The sequence below is a fragment of the Rhinatrema bivittatum genome, chromosome 3 (assembly GCF_901001135.1).
Source record: "Rhinatrema bivittatum chromosome 3, aRhiBiv1.1, whole genome shotgun sequence".
Lineage (NCBI taxonomy): Eukaryota > Metazoa > Chordata > Amphibia > Gymnophiona > Rhinatrematidae > Rhinatrema > Rhinatrema bivittatum.
The window spans coordinates 261,927,216-261,945,343 of record NC_042617.1 but is presented as its reverse complement, the minus strand read 5'-3'; the positions used below and the strand labels follow the sequence as shown (position 1 = coordinate 261,945,343).

Below are 18,128 nucleotides of genomic sequence, written 5' to 3'. Positions count from 1 at the left end.
ACCTCAACGGTTGAAATAAACCATTTAACCACCTCCGCCTTGTTTGATCCGTAGTCTGGTGGGATATAATAGAGCGAAACGCACTCCCATTTGAAACAACTTTGCGCAAACGGGAGAAAAATCTTGGCACTGCACGGCTAGTATGGCAGAATAATCCTGAAACACTAGGATTTTTTTTTTTCCCCTCGTGGGTCAGCTATTTCCCAGCCCGTATCGCTTGCATTACCTCTGCTTAGTTACATAATCTTCTCTTTTCTATTTTTTTTTTTTTATGGTTGTTCAGGTGAGGCAGTTTCATCAGATCTTTTTAATGTGGTAACTTTAGGCTTTATTATTTATTTATTTACATCTGCTCTGCTTTAAGTACAGTAAGTTAAAAAAATAAATAAATAAAACTACAAGAGACAGATACCATCTCTTCCTCTCTAGAACGGAAACTCCTTTTTTGGGCTTCGTGTTGCTATGTTTTCAATCTCTCCTTTCTTAGAAGTGCCCCCTCCACACCATGCGTTCTAGACTAGGAAGAATGAGTCATGTTGTGTCATATTGGTTTTACAAGCAGGGAAGGGTGTCTGGCTGCACCAAAACACTTTCCTTCAAATGAGTTTGAAATGCATCCCTTTTTCAGTTTCAAAGATATCAAAATAAATAATTAAAATGGGTAGAATATGTTTGAAACTAAAATAAGGGGGATTTGTTTTAAACTCCATTTTTTTTTTTTAGACTGAGATCTTACACCACAGTTACATTTTTGCCGCTGCTGCTATAGCTGAGCGCACACAATGCATCTTTCATCTCAATAAGGCACAGAGTCTTTTTGTTGTATGTCATGCAGCAACATGAGTTTGCTTTAAAAAAAAAAAAAAAAAAGTCACATTTATTAATGTCTTTATGATGCTGAAGTGTTTAAATCTTTCTCAGTTTGTTTTTTCAGGTGGTTTATTTTTCTCTGCTAGTTGAAAGCAAATTCAGATATACTCTCTACTAATGTGACACTCTCTCACTTCCCTCAGCCACAGGAAGGATATCTCATGGTGCAGCAGTTCCAATACTTAGGATGGGCTTCACATAGGGAAGTGCCCAGCTCCAAGCGATCTTTCCTGAAGTTAATCCTGCAGGTTGAAAAATGGCAGGAAGAGTGTGATGAAGGGGAAGGTCGGACTATAATTCACTGCCTGTGAGTAATTTCACAGTGGTAAAATATCATTGTAGGACTGCTCAAAAAAAATATTGTTACCTACCAGTTCACTTATTTTGTTCTGTGGCTTGGCTTTTATTCTTCAGTCCGTGAATGATTCTATGGCATTAGGTGGTAAACTAAAAGCTTTCTTCCAAAAAGGATAAAACGCCACTGGAACCTGTCTGTCTTAATATGCAAATTATCCATGGCTTTGGTGATGACATGAGTGGCTTTTGGGATAGGTGGTTTTGCAGAGATCATTAGGTAACCTGTTAGATTTTGTTCCATTTTTAGCTAGGCCAAATAGCATATTTTATTTTTAAAATTTTCTTATTTAAAAACCCATTGGTAGTTTTGTTTGATTAGGTCTATTCAGGTCATAAAAATATTTATCTTTCTAGTGTCAAGATTAAGCCCAACTATTTCAGTTCATTTTAGCATAACAAATAATGGTAATTAATAGGGATGTGAATCGTTTTTGAACGATTAAAATTATCGTCAGATAATTTTAAAATCGTCCTAAATCATCAGAGTGCACAATACAATACAAATGCCCCCAATTTATCGTCATAAATTATCCTAAATCGTTAAATAGGGCACGGGAATTATTTGGGGAAGGCGGGAAAACCGGCACACCAAAACACCCCCTAAACCCACCCGACCCCTTAAAACCAATTCCTTACCCTCCCCACCCTCCCGAACCCCCCCAAAATGTTAAATTACCTGGTGGTCCAGTGGGGGGGTCCCGGCGCAATCTCCCACCCTCGGGCCATCGGCGCCATTTTGGCTACCACTAATTAAAATGGCGCCGATGGCCCGATTAAAAAAAATAAAACCCACCCGACCCTTTAAATCGACCCCCCTTAGCCTCCCCCACCCTCCCGACCCCCCCAAAACCTTTTAAAATTACCTGGTGGTCCAGGGGAGCCTCGGGGAGCGATTTCCCGTTCCCAGGCATCAGCTGCGCTAAAAAAAAATGGCGCCGATGCCCCTTTGCCCTTACCATGTAACAGGGTATCCGTGCCATTGGCCGGCCCCTGTCACATGGTAGGAGCACTGGATGGCCGGCGCTATCTTTACTCATCAGCCCCTATTATAGAGTATAGTATAATAGGGGCTGATGAGTAAAGATGGCCGGCGCCATCTTTAAAGATGGCGCCGGCCATCCAGTGCTCCTACCATGTGACAGGGGCCGGCCAATGGCACGGATACCCTGTCACATAGTAAGGGCAAAGGGGCATCGGCGCCATCTTTAAAGATGGCGCCGGCCATCTTTACTCATCAGCCCCTATTATACTATACTCTATAATAGGTGCTGATGGCCGGCGCCATCTTTATACTATACTCTATAATAGGGGCTGATGAGTAAAGATGGCCGGCGCCATCTTTAAAGATGGCACCAGCCATCCAGTATTCCTACCATGTGACAGGGGCTGGTCAATGGCACGGATACCCTGTCACATGGTAAGGGCAAAGGGGCATCGGCGCCATTTTTTTTTAGCGCAGCTGATGCCTGGGAACGGAAAATCGCTCCCCGAGGCCCCCCTGGACCACCAGGTAATTTTAAAAGGTTTTGGGGGGGTCGGGAGGGTGGGGGAGGCTAAGGGGAGTCTATTTAAAGGGTCGGGTGGGTTTTTTTTTAGCGCCGCAGGCCTCCCTAAAAAAAAAATTAGCGATGTGAATTGGAATCGGAAACTATTCCAATTCACATATCTTATCGATCAGATTCCCCCCCCCCCCCCCCCAGCCGAACCTGATCGTTAAGACGATCTGGCACACGATTCACATCTCTAGTAATTAATACCCCAGGAGTGTGATGTGATCAACCAATGTAATAGTTTGCTTCCTGCAGATATTCCAAAGATGACTGTGCAATACAGTCTACCTGCAGATAATTTTTATCTGGGTTTCTAATACAAGTTTAGGGTCCTCATGGCATATGTAATAAAATATTGATTCATCTTCAATACCTTCAACAGCGTTTGGGATGCAAGTTGAATAAATATATTGGTAGCATTATTTGTATTGTACTGTATATTTCTCAGTTGCCCTCATATAAAACATTTTCATTAAGTACCCATTACAAGGAAATCTTGAAGAAGCATCAATTATTATGAATATCTTACATAGCTCATGAACAACCTGTTGCATTGCTATACTACATATATAAACCTGTTTTTAGGGCTGACAGTATTTGTGGTTATGAGTTGTTCATTCCAACATTTTATACACATCTATTGCTATATAACCAGAATCCAAAAGAGAGTGTTCTTTTCCACCAGAAGGCCATCCTAATAACCTGGAAATTTATACACTGAAGAACACATTAGTGAGATGAAACAACTTAACAAAGATAACCCTCAGATATTTAGTAATCTTGTTCTATTTGTTATTAGCTGAGGCAACCATGATATTTTACTTTTGAGGAAAATTTCAACGAGTTGATTTAACTCTTAGTAATTCCTGTAGGAGAAAGTTATGGTAAAGGTTCATGTAGCTGTGCATCGTGTTTTGAGATGTAGCATAGAGGGAGGTGAGTTTCTATGCCTCTTGTAATTAATAAACTAATACAGTTACTTTAAACCAGGACTGGCTCTAAGACACATGGCTCCTTGGGAGAAATTGTCAATGGCGCCCTCCCCAATTCTCTGTCCTCCAGGCATTCTCTCCTTCTTCTCCCTCCTGGCATTCTCTCTCTCTCCCCCTCTCTTCCAGACATTCTCTCCTCCTAATCTCCTCCTTCTGAGCACTTTCTCCCCCTTATCCCCCCCTCCCCCCCCCCCCCCTTTCGGCATCTCCCCTCCATCACCTTCCTTCAGGCATTTACTCTCTGGGAATCCTCCTTCCTCCCTTCAGGTAATTTCTCTGAATTTGATCTTTTCCTTTCATGTCTCCCTGTCTGTTCACTCATAACTAGAAGTCATCCTGTCCTCCTCCCCCCCCCCCCCTTCATTTCTCATTACCCCAGCTTTTCACCTCCCTAACTTTCCCTTCCCTTCATTACCCCTTCTCAGTCCTCTAGCTCCCCTAACCCATTCTCCAGATATCTAGCTCTGTTGTCCTTAGTCCACAACTTCTGCCTCCCTCACCAGCCCTAAACTGTCTCCAACCATGCTCTTTCAAGTTGTGATACAACCATCTCTTTACATTTTTCTCCTTTCCATTTCTCCAAATATTCTATTGCTTTGCCTCCTCCCTCAACTCTTTCCATCCATCTTCTCCATCTCATACCCCATTGTCCTTTCCAATTCTCACAATCTACCTATTTTCATCTCAGAATTCTGTTTCCCAATCTCATCCCCCCCCTTCCTAGTCCTTTTCCCCCCTCTTTCATGCTCCTATCCTTTCCTTTTATTCTCATTCCTTCCCCAGGCTCCTGTTTTCCTCTGTCTTTTGCCTACTGTCTAGCACTGCCATTCCCGTTCTTTGTGCTCAACCCATCCCTCATCTACTTTCTTTTGCCTCCCAACCCCCTCACCATCTCAATCTCCTTCCCCATCACTCACATTCTTCCCTGGTTTCCAGTCCCTATTTTCTGCTATCTCAAGTCCTCTCTCCCTCTTTATCCTGCCTTTCCTAATTCCCTATCTAGCTCCATCCATCCCCATATCCTCTCTGTCCCTTCTTCCTCTCCAGATTTGGTCTGCCCCACCCTGATGCCCTGTACACGCTAAATATTTCCTCCATCTAAATGTGGTCCTCCCTCCCTCTCTGTTTCACCAATCCCTGTCTTCTCTCCCCATTTCCCTCCCTCCTTATACTGAATCCTATCCCTCTAACTTAGATCCTCTCTCCCACCCCATTTCTCTGTCTTCTCCTCCTCCTCCCTGCTGCCTATCCCGTTTACAGTCTCCCTGCCCCCCCCCCCCGCCATCACCTTAATGTAAGTCTCCCTTCCCTCCAACACTCCATGTTCAGTCTCCTTCTACCTGCCTCCACCACCCTCCCATATGATATAGGTCTCTTGCTATGTGCCCCCAATTCCCAGTACTTCAGTCATTCTTACCCCACATCCACCCCCCCCCCCCCCGCCCTTCCATGGTTGTATTTCTAGCTCTTCTTTGGGCCCTCTGTAGCTGAGAGAAACAACATTTAATAACATCACCATCTTCTGCTGCACAGGTCCAGTCTCACAGTTTGAACTTTGAGAACCCATAATCCCACAATTCATAGTATGAGACTGGTCTAGTATGGTAAAGGAAACTGACCTGCTATTAACTGCCACTCTTCCTCATAGGGGGCATGGTGGGGGAGGGGACATAGAGGCATAGACCTGGCCCACCAGCTTTTGGGAAGGATTAGCCTCTTCAAGCCTTATCTTATATTGGCCACCTATGATCACTGCTGCTGCATGGTCTTTGGCTGATCAGCCCAACAAACAATACTGACTTCCAAGACGTCCCTCATCTTCTGGCACCCCGGGTGACAGCCCAGCTCTCCCTACCCAGAGACCAGCCCTGCTTTAAACTTTTCTTCTAAGATTTGAATTCATCCTTAGAATCCAGTGTTCTAAGCTGCAGTAATAAAATTGACTTATCACACGATAAACAGGTCCATGTTCACGTACAAACCATTTAGGGAATAAATGTCACATGTAAAATTTCCAACAATAACACTGTCATTATTGCAAACAAACTACATCTCCTCGAGATATAGTTACGTTTCTCATGTGAATGGCTTCTTGTCATTTGCATGATTTATTGCACATTATTTTACTTTGCAAACATAGGTAATGTGCTGATTTACAAAATTAACAAAAACAGCTGATCTCACTAGATCAAATGAAGATGTGTGACAGAATTTATTTTAAATTAGAGAGAATGACCATTGTATTGCACTGTATGATAAGTATCATCAGGACTCGAAGTGCTGCCCTTTTAAAGTGCATGGGTTTTAATCATCAGTCATTCTGAATTTGTGTAACACACATTCAAAAAGCTATGTGCAATATAATCTTTCCTTTGTGCATAACTCAAAAAAGCACTTATCTATAAAGTTGCTTCCAAAAGTGTTAGGGATGCTGTTTAAAGAGGTTCCACTGCCTTATAGTTGAAATGCCAGACATTGCAATGTTTCGGAAGATCTAATTTCTTCCTTCTTCAGGGAAACACAAACAACATATGAAAACAGCAGAGTCCTAAAATTGTCATTTGAAGAACATATAAAGTGCTGAGCCAACTATGCTTTAAGGTTCCACAGGAGAGAATCATGTTAGATGTCTCTAAGTCTCCCTATGTCCGATGAATTGACTGTCAGGTAGAAAGGACAGCTTTAAATATGTCCGAAGCAGCCTGCAAAGGAGTCAGTCAAGACCTTTGGATGATCAAGGGGTTAAAAGGGCAATTAGAGAAGATAAGGCCAACGTGGAAACATTGAATGATTTATTTACTTCAGTGTTTACTGAAGAGGCTATTGGAGAGATACCCTTTCTGGAGAAGGTTTTCATGGGTGACTATTCAAATCAACTGAACAAATTATGGTGAACCTGGAAGATGTGGTAGGCCTAATTAACAAATTGGAAAGTAGTAAATCACCTGGACAGGATGGTATAAACCCAGGGTTCTGAAAGTACTAAAAAAAATTAAATTTCAGACCTATTAGTAAAAATTTCTAACCTATCATTAAAATCATTCGATGTACCTGAAGATTGGAAGATGGCCAGTGTAACCCCTATATTTAAAAAGGGATCCAGGGGTGATCTGGGAAACTATAAACCGGTGAGCCTGACTTCAGTGCCAGAAAAAATCATGGAAACTGTTATAATGAATAAAATCACAAAACAGATAGATATGGTTTGATGGGACAACCAGCATGGATTTACCCAAGGGAAGTCTTGCCTCACAAATCTCCTACATTTTTTATTTTGAAGGGGTGAATAAACATGTGGACAAAGGTGAACCGGTAGATGTGGTGTATTTGGATTTTCAGAAGGCATTCACCAAAGTCCCATATGAGAGACTTCTAAGAAAATTAAAATGTCATGCGATAGGAGATAATGTCCTTTTGTGGATTGCAAGTTAGTAAAAAGACAGGAAACATAGGGATTAAATGGTCAGTTTTCACAGTGGAGTGCCTAGGGATCTGTACTTGGACCGGTGCTTTTTAATATATTTATAAATGATCTGGAAAGGGGTACAATGAGTGAGGTGATCAGATTTGCAGATGACACAAAATTATGCAGAATAGTTAAATCTCAAGCGGATAGTGATGAATTGCAGGAGGACCTTGCAAGACTGTGGAAGATTGGGCTTTCAAATGGCAGATGAAATTTAACATGATGCATATAGGGAAAAATAACACTTGCTGTAGTTACACAGTGTTTGGTTCTATCTTAGGAATTACCACCCAGGAAAGAGATCTAAGCGTCATAGTGGATAATGCATTGAAATAGTCAGCCCAGTGTGCTATGGCAATCAAAAAAGCAGACAGAATGTTAGGAATTATTAAGAAGGGAATGGAAAATAAAATGGAGGATATGCCTCTTTATCGGCTCCATGGTGAGACCGTACCTTGAATATTGTGTGCAGTTCTGGTCACCACATCTCAAAAAGGATATAGCTGCACTACAGAGAGTGCAGAGAAGGGCAACCAAAATGATAAGGGGCATGGAACAGCTGCCCTTTGAGGAAAGACTAAAGAAGTTAGGGCTGTTCAGTTTGGAGATGAGACGATTGAGGGGGAAATATGATAGAAGTCTACAAAATCATGAAAGGACTTGAACAAGTTAATGTAAATCAATTATTTACTCTCTGATAAGAGAAGCACCAGGGGGCACTCCATGAAGTTCTTATGTTCATCTTATTTAAAACAAATCTAAAATAATTTTTTTTCACTCAGTGCATAGTTAAGCTCTGGAATTCATTGCCAGAGGATGTAATTACAGCAGTTAATGTAACTGGGTTTTAAAAAGCTCTGGATAAGTTCCTAGAAGATAAATCTTTAAACTGCTATGACTGTAATTAATAAGCAATAGTAGCTTGTGATTGTTAGAGTTGCTGCTCGGAGTTAGCAATCTGTTGTAGGAGCTGCTAGGAATTAGCAGTCTGTTAAGATTTGCTCCTCCCAAGGAGAGGAGTTAGCAATCCTGTTGACCTTTGCTCCCCTAGAGGGGAGGAACTAGCAATCTGTTATGAGTTGGACTGCAGATTTAGCAATCTGTTAGAGTCTCTGCTAGGGTTAGCAATCTGTTGGCAAACTGTTATGGAGTAGCTCCCCAGAGGGGAGAGGTCAGCAACCATATAAGATCTGTTCTTCCAGAGGGGAGGAGTTAGTATCTGTTATGGATCTCCGCACAGAGTGGCAACCTGATATACGAGAGTTCCCCTGAAGGGAGGTGTTGGCCATCTGTATGGTTCCTGCTAAGAAGTAGCAATTGGTTATGATACAGTTCCTGAGGAAGGAGATGTTAGCAACAGTTGAGGGTTAGACTGCAAGGTAGCAGTTTGTTGTACTTAGCTCTTGAAGTGTGAGAGATGAGCACTCTAAAGTAGAATGGTGAATCCTTGGGCCGATGGCAGATCACAGCGCCCTCAGGAGGATGATATGAGAGGGACCACCGACTAGGCTGGAGTATGGAGACAGACACAGATAGTTCTTTATTAGGTTGTAGAACCACCAGAGGTGGCAGTAGTGAGCTGATGTGCCCGGCAGAGCTGAAGTCCCTCAGATCCTGGAACTGCTATCTCCGGGTTTGCTGAGCTGTAGAAAGAGACTCATAGATAGTGAGTAGACAGGGTATGCTGGATACATAACCAGAAGTAGATGATACACTCACATAAATTAATAAGAAGGCTCAGTAGCCGGAGAGAGTTAGGCCCTTGAGCAAATACCTGGTTCCAGGGACAGCTCTGAGAAAGCAATGGTAACTCACAGTTATCTATCTCTGTAATGGTTTCTAGGCAATAGAGAATAGTTAGTATATTCAGGAACAGGAGCCTCTAGGCGATTACTGGTTCCTGTATGCAAACTGAAATAAGAACTCACAATATCTTTATATGAAATAGCTTCTGAAATAGAAGAGAGTCTTTGGAGAATTTTAGGAACATGGGCCCTCGAGGAGCGAGTACTGGTTCCTATCTGCAATCTTTAATAATAACTCACGATCTCCGTACCTGCGATAGCGTCTTAGACAGAAGAGAATCTTCAGAGTTCTAGGAACATGGGCCCTCGAGGAGCGAGTACCAGTTCCTATTGGTAATCTGAAATAGAAACTCACGTCTGCTATCGCTTCCAGGTAATAGGGAGTCTTCTGAGCGTTCAGGGTCATAGGCCCTCGAGGAGCGAGTACTGGATCCCGTCTTAGCAATCTGAAAACAAGAAGAGGGAGCGTGGCCCCTGAGGAGCGGGTTCCCCTGGTAAGTTCGAAGAGGCAGAGCAGCAGAGAATGAAGCGGGTCGAGATGATCCCCACAATCAATCCCTTGCTAACTCAATTCATAAGCATAAGCAAAGACCTTTTATCTTGGAAGCGGATGACATACCTACGGGGGGACGCCCCCGAGGTTCGCGCCCTTGCTGGTACAAACTTTGGAGCACACGCATACGTGCACCCTACATCATCAGGAACATGGCGGATCCGCAGCATCAGGCCAGCCCAGGGACTCCGGGAAGAAATGGTGAGGAGAAGCCGCGGCAGCAACTGTCCATCAGACCCGAAGGGAGTCGCCTCAGAGGTAGAGAGGGTGGAGCGAGGGCAAGAGCAGGCACGAACGCAACAGTGATCTATCTAATGTTTGGGTACATGCCAGGTGTTTCTGACTTGGATCGGCCACTGTTGGAAACAGGATACTGGGCTTGATGGACCCTTGGTCTGACCCAGTATGGCATATCTTAAGTTCTTATTTCTTGATTTTACTGTTCTCTAAGGACAAGCAGGATGGTAGTCCTCACACATGGGTGACATTATCAGATTGACCCCGACACAGAAACCTATGTCAGCATTTCTAGAAATTTGCCTTGGCACACTGAGCATGCCCAGCATGGCCTATACCACGTGCCCAAGAGGGGTCCATCTCCAGTCTTTCTTTTTCCGCAGAGCTGTAAGCATAGCGGTGTGAGTGATCTCACTTTGACTTTTTAGCCTTGTGGAAAACATTTTTCTCTCTTTCTCACGTTTTTTTACAGGTTTTCTTCGTGGTGTTCGACACAGAGTCTCTCTCAGCGCTTTCCTGTAGTGTTCGTAGTCAGGGTTTTTGATGTTTTTGCTAAGTTTTCTTTCGCAATGATTCCCCTGCGGCAGCGGTGCTTCTGTGCCCACTGGCCATCGACGCCTGCCAGCCGATGCTGCCCTCTACCGATACAGTAGCCATTGCCGGTTCCTCCGAGGAGGAAGCTCCACCTAGACCAGCAGAGACACCGAGGCCTGTAGCCCCTCAGTCAGCTTTGCTGGTGCTTACATCTCTGGATGAAGGCCGAGCAACTAGAGCCCCATCCCCTGAGACTTTACAGTGAGGATGAGGGTCCCTATGTTTCCTGAGGGGATGATATGTCAGAGTTGTCCTCCAAGGGCTCTGAGAGTTTGATGCACTCTCTACCTAGCTGCTATTTAGCTAGGGTGAGAATACATTGTAAAAATCTCATCTTTGTGTCCCTTTCCTAGCTCCAAATCGCATCAAATCTTCACTGATATGTACTATGCTGTATGTACATCTGACCCTGCATGTAAAACTGCCCCCCAAACCCTAGACCACCACAAAAACTCACCTTGAGTTACCAGTTTACCCTCCTTTCTCACTCTCTCGCGCGCCAGCAGCAGCCCAAATCATGGAAAATCCTCCCAGGCAGTGTTCTTGTGAGAAATTTATCGCAAAATGATGACTCTAGGTCTGTGATTGTAGTAACATTGAAGTGAATGTTTAACATCATATATGATATGATGTCCCTTTCATCGAATCTTTAATAACTTCTTCATCACTAATTCCTCTTGTCTTTGTACATATCTTCACTGATCTTTTTTTTTTTTTTTTGAGAAATCTGGAGGGTCATACAAACTATTCCCAGCCAGTGGACTTGCAAATTGAAAGACAGATTCTAAATGTGTCATGTATATTTCTATATATAAATATCTTTAAGTGAATTTAAATTCTCTCTTTGCTGTTAATTTGTAAGGCTTGATTAAATTTCCGGGCTGATACCACATAATACATCACAACAACATGGAATCTATTTAAAGCATAAAGAGAGTGAGTGAGAATGTTGTACATGTTGAATATTTTCCACTGTGGGGGTGCTGTCTTTTCTACCATTAATGCTTATTTCTTGTGCACTATTAGGTACATACAGCGCTGTAAGGAAGCTATGTAAAAAGGCATGTCCTCCAAGTACAGATCTCATCCATCACTTGTTTTCCAAACATATAAAATCATTATCTTTTAAAAGTGGGGAACAGAGGCGTGTTGAATGGTGAAAGTCAAAAAGGACACAGCACTGATTGGTTTTTTAACACTTTTGTTATGCTTCTTTGTAGAAATGGTGGAGGACGCAGTGGAATGTTCTGTGCCATCAGCATAATCTGTGAAATGATCAAAAGGCAAAACGTGGTGGACGTATTTCATGCGATAAAGACACTGCGCAACAGCAAGCCAAACATGGTAGAAAGCCCTGTAAGTCCTCGTACTAGTCTGAAACTACAGCTATGCGTATGTATAAGGAGGGTGCAATATTAGAGACCATTGCATCAGTGGAAGGCCTTTTAATTTTGGATCCTTTGCTTATTCCACAGCATTGTATTAGTAATGATTTTTTTTTATTTTCAGCATTTTTATTAGTAATAGAGAAAAGCCAACAAGAAATGCATTAACAGTACACCTCCATAATACATAAAATGCATATAGAGGAAGCACAAATATATAATTACTAAAACAAAAGAATATTCAAACTTGAGCTGTGCAGTTTCACAAAGGCTCAATGGTTACCTAACACTTGAAAAGAAGAAAAACTAATCAGTTAAAATATGAAAAGAAATAGACAATAACTAAAATAAAAAGGACAATCATAAATGCAATAGAACAACTCTAAATAAATTGTTCAGCTGTGGCAAGTCCAAGAAAGACCAGAAAAGAGAGGAAACAAGAAAAATAAGCAAAAACAAAATAAAAATCAAAAAAGGAGATTAGTGATTATTTTTATCACTGGGTATTTATTTATGGGCATATTAAGACAGATATGCAGTAAGGGTTTAATATTCAAGGACATCTAGCTTTCTAACATCAGAATTATGCAGCTAGTTAAGCATCAGAGAGAATATGCCACTGTTGATTTAAAACAAAATCAAGCAATATTTCATTCAAAGACAATTCAGTGCATTCAATATCACATACTTTTGCTCTGCACAGAAAGACCTCATAAGGCATGTAGACTGCACCATCAAACTCTGTATCTTATGCCTTTAGCTAGGAATTGCCAACAGATTTATAATCATTGGTCCATGATGAATCCTTATATTGCAGGACCTAATCAATTATTCCAAACAGTTTTTTTTTATGCAAATAAAAGCTTTCTTATGAATGTGAGGCAAAGCCAAGTAAGGATCTGACACTTATCCTGCAACTCCACACAGGAAAACTCAAACGAAGGCTTACCAAGATATTCTTTGAATCCACAGTAGCCAGTTACGGATAAATTGCTTTCTCATGGAGCACCCGACGCTATGGCATTTTGAAAATTCTTATTTTCATCAGTGCTCAGTTTGTCAACGTCAGTGAAAAGAAACAATGCCTACATGGCTATCCAGCCCCATTTGAATCCTCCCTAAAGAACAGTCATATCAGGGTCAGGAGTTATTACAGTGGGATTTAGCCACTCAAAATCTGGAAGGTCTCAGGTCGGGATTCAGTCAGGGGCAGAAGTCAGCCTGCCAGCACTAAAACCTGTAGTCTCACGGAGCCTGCCAGCCCTCCACAATTCAAACGTCAGATTGGAGGTAGCTGCAGGTAAGACATGCTGCTGTCCTCCTGCTTGTGATATAGGATCATGCCGGAGAGAGGGGGGGTTGTGAATAAGGGAGATGATTATCACAGAGTCCAGTGAACAAGAGAAAGTCACAAGTGTGTCTGGGGCAAGGAGAGAGAGGCACCAAGTGTGTATGGGGGGGGGGGGTGAAGCATGAGAAACTCATGTGTATGGGTGGGGGTAACAGGTGAAAGGTTAATGCAGGATGAGAAAAGAATGAAAGAATAGGGATGAGAAGTAGTGAGGGAGACAATCATGCTAGGAGAGCGAAGATTTTTTTTTTAAATTATATCCACATTTTTTTATTTTTTTTAACTAGCATGGTTAACAAAAAGGTTATGGGGGGCCCCTACACAGGCTGATTTGCCAATACCACACACCTTTCTATGATCGGTCCTACGCTGCCTAGTAAGTCCAGCTGTGCATGCAGTGGGAATAGTGAAACCTTAGGTTGTCAATAAAATCTGACAGTATCAATAAATACAATTTTTATCCATTGTCATTCCTGACTTGGGGATTATACAGGGATCTCTGGATTCACTACTTTCTACTCCAACTACTGTACTACACTGCTAGGTCTAGCACGAATTCTAGATAATCAGCATGAGACATTAATTGGTAGTTGAGATGCTGATTGTTTGTGGTTTGGCTGACAGTGAATCCACAGTAATTCAAGGTAGGCAGAGAGTCAGCACTGGAGTGTGAGGTTAGTTGTACTTGTTTATGAAGGATCTGGAAATACTGATGCCAGTGTAAAACTGAAACATGGCCATATGCTGAATCACTGGGCAGTGCTTCATAATTGTACCATGGTGTACTGCTCTTTGCAGTTTAAAACACAGAAATGGTTTCATTTGCTATTGCAGCAGTGTGGGATCTGCAGCTTTTTTAGCTTTGCAAGCAAGCATCTGTTGAGTGGAAATGACAGCAAGCCAGGAAACCCAGATGTGTGTGTGGTATAGCATTGTTCTGCTCCGATCTGCATTTGTCAAGCCGATCAGATAAGAATGAAAGCATACAGTGCAACTACCCTAATATTCCTCCCCAACCACTTCCTCTTACTGCATCACCTACAGCTGTCAGGCTTGGAGAAATTGGTAGCTCCCTCCCTTGCCTTGTTTTGAGAGGAAGTTGGCAGGGAGCAGAAGATGGTTATGCACCCCACACCCCCTAGCCTCCACTTGCAGACTCATTGCCTTATGAACAGTTAAGTTTATTGCATCCTGGCTCTTTTAAGAATAAATAATCTGAACAGATAGGGTCTGAAGTTGGCTGCCCTTAGGTCCTAGTTAAGTTGCACCTCCTTACCTTAGCTGCAGGTTTTGTTTAAGTTAAGAGTTGACAATGTTCAGTGTATCCATGGTGCAGCATAGCATTGCAGCTCGATGCTTTTGTTTCCTCTTCTACTATAGTTAGTTGCTGCTCATACTAAGCCTTTGAAAATGGAAGATGTTTGCTGTGTCAGGAAAGGGAAAGCTTTTAAACTTTAGTTCCAGTTCCAGAAAATATTTTTTCTCCACTTGAAGGTTAAAGGTTGTATTAAAGATGTTATATATGTTGGTGTGTACACACATACACATCTTTTGGCACTATAGGTTATTTATTTAATTAATTTTAATTTTCCACTATTCCATTATAAAACACAAATCCCCCTCCCTGCCAATTAACAAATGGCTATTTATTTCAATTTGATTTATCAGCTTGAGCAGAAAACCACCTCTCCTCCTGCCCACGGACCAACATGGCCACAAGCCCCTCCCCACCCACCCATGATGCAACAAATAAAGGTCCAGCGGGGCTGCCGGCACCTCCCTTCCCATTCATGGTATAACAAAATGCCCTGCAGGACCACTGGCACCTCCCCTCCTGCCCGTGGGGCTGCTAGCACCTCTCTCCTGCCTACGTTACAGCAAGTTAAGGCCACAAATGCTGTCCCTCCTACCCACCTCACAATAACAGGAGGCTCAGGGGGGGCCATAGATCTTTGAAGCAGATACCTGGAGTGTGAAAAAGCCTGTGTGTGTGGGAGGGAGGGACAGAGTTCCAGAGAGTGTGAAAGAGAGACTGTGGATGTGAGGGAGAGCACACCAGTGAGAGTGTGAAAGCCTGCATATGTGTATGTGTGTGAGAGAGAGAGAGCCAGTGAGTGTGAGTCTGCCTGTGTGTGTATGAGGGAGAAGAGAGAACTAGTGTGTACATGTGTGAGGGAGAAAGAGCTAGTGATCTTGTGGGAGCCCGTGTGTGTGTGAGGGAGGAAGAGCTTGTGTGTGTGTTAGGGAAAAAATCAGTGAGCATGAGAGAGCTTGTGTGTATGAGGGGAGAAAGTCAATGTGAGAGAGCCTGGGTGTTTGTGAAAGAGTATTGTGTTTGAGTGTGTGAGTGAGCATGTAAGAGAGGGCTTTTGAGTGTGTGAAAACTTGTATATGTGTGGTAAGTATGATGCCAGAGAGAGAGGGAGTGTGCATGAGAGTGTGTGTGTGTGTGTGTGTGGGGAGGGGGGGCATGTATGTGAGAGAGAGAATGAACGTGTGTGTTAGGAAGTGTGTGAGTGTATATAAGAGAGAGAGATATGATAAAGTGTGCACCCTCCTTTTCCTTCACTAATCCATGACAATCTAAGAGTGATTAGAAATCAAATGTTTCCAGGTATGAAGAGAGGGGGATATTTTTTACCCATATTTATTTGAATTATTAGATTTTATTTGATGTTTACTGTTTTGAAATATTTTATTAGTGTTTGATACATTTTTAAAGAGGCCACTATTCAAATCATTTAGATGGATAACTCACAGGTTATCCATCTAAATGGCAACTTTGGCCACTTATCCAGCTAAATTGTAGCCAGATAAGTAACCAGGAAGAGGTTTTTGGTATTATAAACATTCTGGACATCCCAGCTTGAACCTTCAGCTTTGCCTTCATACAAACTACTGGATGCTCTTTTAGCAAAGACATGGAAGTCCCCCTACTCCATCCTCCTTCTTTCCTGGAAGCTAGATCTGAAATTCAGACTACAAAAATCGCCAATTTATGGGGTCATTCAACTACCTCATGCTTCAGTAGTTGATGAGTTGGTGATGAAGCAGGCTAAAAAATCTAAGCTCCATGCGTCCACTTCTCCACTCAAAGAGCATAGGGTCCTGAACAAATATGCTAAGATGACCTTCCAGAGTCCTATGCTAACTCTCATATTCAGCAGCACCAGTTTTATTTGGTGTAATACCTTTATGAAACCCTGCAACTATTAAAACCATTCTTGTGGTCTGAATCAGGGGAGGAAGTTACCCCTAAACCTTTTTATGATATGCAGGAGGGCCTGCGGCATTTACTCAGAGCAGTGTACGAATCCTTTGAATCATCCTCGAGGACTTCTGCAACTGCCATAGCAACACAATGGATAGCCTGGCTTTGCTAGTTCCATCAGGGAAGGATGTACATGACAAGCTTGCCAGCCTTCCATGTTTGGAGATAATCTGTTCGGAGAGAAGCTTGAAGACACAGTAATGCAACTCAAGGAACAGAACATGACAGTTCAATCTCTGTTAGCCGTTTCAGATACCCAAACGGCGTCCAGGTGCTTTTTCCAGCACCTGGACACCTGAAGGCCGTACTATGCCCAGAGGAAGCCATACAAAAATTTCCCCCCCGCCCCCTACAAACCTCCACAATACCAACCGTTTCAGCAGCAGCATGCACAGACTCAACCCATTTCACCTCGAGCAAGCTCACGGGATAGGAAACAGCAAAAGCCCGCCCAGTCCTCCCTTCAAATCCCCCACAGACATTTTGAAGGACAATCAGCCACAGCCATGTCTCCAGGTACGGGGCAGGATAAAAAACTTTGCTCCACATTGGGGAGACATCACTTTGGATCAGTAGGTTCTTCAAATCATCCACGAGGATTACCGTTTGAATTTCCTTTCTCACCCTCCCCTTCCATGCCTTACCGGCCAACTCAGGGATGCTTCTCAGTTGACTCTTCTGGAGCAAAAGATCAACACCCTACTCCAGCAACGAGCTATTCAGCGGGTACCCGAATATCAGGTCAACATGGGATGATACTCCCAATACTTCCTCATACCAAAACACTCAGGGGGTCTCTGACCCATTTTGGATCTGCGCTCCCTGAGCAAGTACCTGCGCAGAGAGAAATTCAAGATGACATCCCTCAAGTTAGTTCTCCCCTTTATTCAATGGAATGACTGGATGTGTTTGTTAGATCTCAAGAAAGCCTACACCCTTCCTGTTGGCGGTTCCTTTGCTTCCAAGTGAATTCCAAACACTATCAGTACAAAGTCCTTCCATTTGGCCTGTCTTCAGCAATGAGAGTCTTTACCAAATGCTTGGCTGTGGCTGTAGCTCATCTCCGATGTCAGTGGATTTGCATTTTCCCTTATCTGGATGATTGGCTGATTGTTGCCCCCAATCTGCTATCTGTTTGTCAACATTTAGAGTCCACAGTAACTTGTTTGGAGTCCTTAGGATTCCTCATCAACTATGAGAAATCAATACCCAAACTGACATAGATTTTGCAGTTCATAGGAGCCAGAATAGACTCGATCCAATCTCGTGCATTCCTTCCACAGGAGAGGATTGACCGACTTAATCAGCTATGTACAAATTTACTTCTGCAGTCAAGGGCCACCACCCACCAAGTCCTGCTACTCTTGGGTCACATGGCGGCAGCAATTCATGTAGTACCTTAACTCGCCAACAATGAGGTTTGAAATATTAATGGACCCAATACCTTCAACCAATGTCCACAGTTATAACCGTGTCCTTACATGCAAAAGGACATAACTTGGTGGTTAGATCACAAAGTCCTTTCCATGAGGGCACCCCTTTGAGATCCTACCCACACCTTGGTTCTCACGACCGACGCTTCATCACAGGAGTGGGGGGGGGGGGGGTGCTCATCTCCTACATTTCCAGATGCAAGGTCAGTAGTCAAAAGATGAGCTTCATTACCAGATCAATCTCTTGGAACTCAGGGCCATGAG

At 42.9% G+C, this 18,128-nt stretch overlaps 1 protein-coding gene across 4 annotated transcripts in view; it reads left to right on the top strand.

Annotated features, from left to right (window-relative positions):
* PTPRK (protein tyrosine phosphatase receptor type K) overlaps window positions 1–18,128 on the top strand; it is a 1,381,492-nt gene that overhangs the window by 1,358,159 nt on the left and 5,205 nt on the right. For all 4 annotated transcript variants that reach the window (XM_029594541.1, XM_029594542.1, XM_029594544.1 and 1 more), the window contains 2 exons: window positions 1,014–1,177; window positions 11,645–11,780. In XM_029594541.1, coding sequence (XP_029450401.1) covers window positions 1,014–1,177; window positions 11,645–11,780 — 300 coding nt within the window. The remainder of the gene's footprint in view (window positions 1–1,013; window positions 1,178–11,644; window positions 11,781–18,128) is intronic.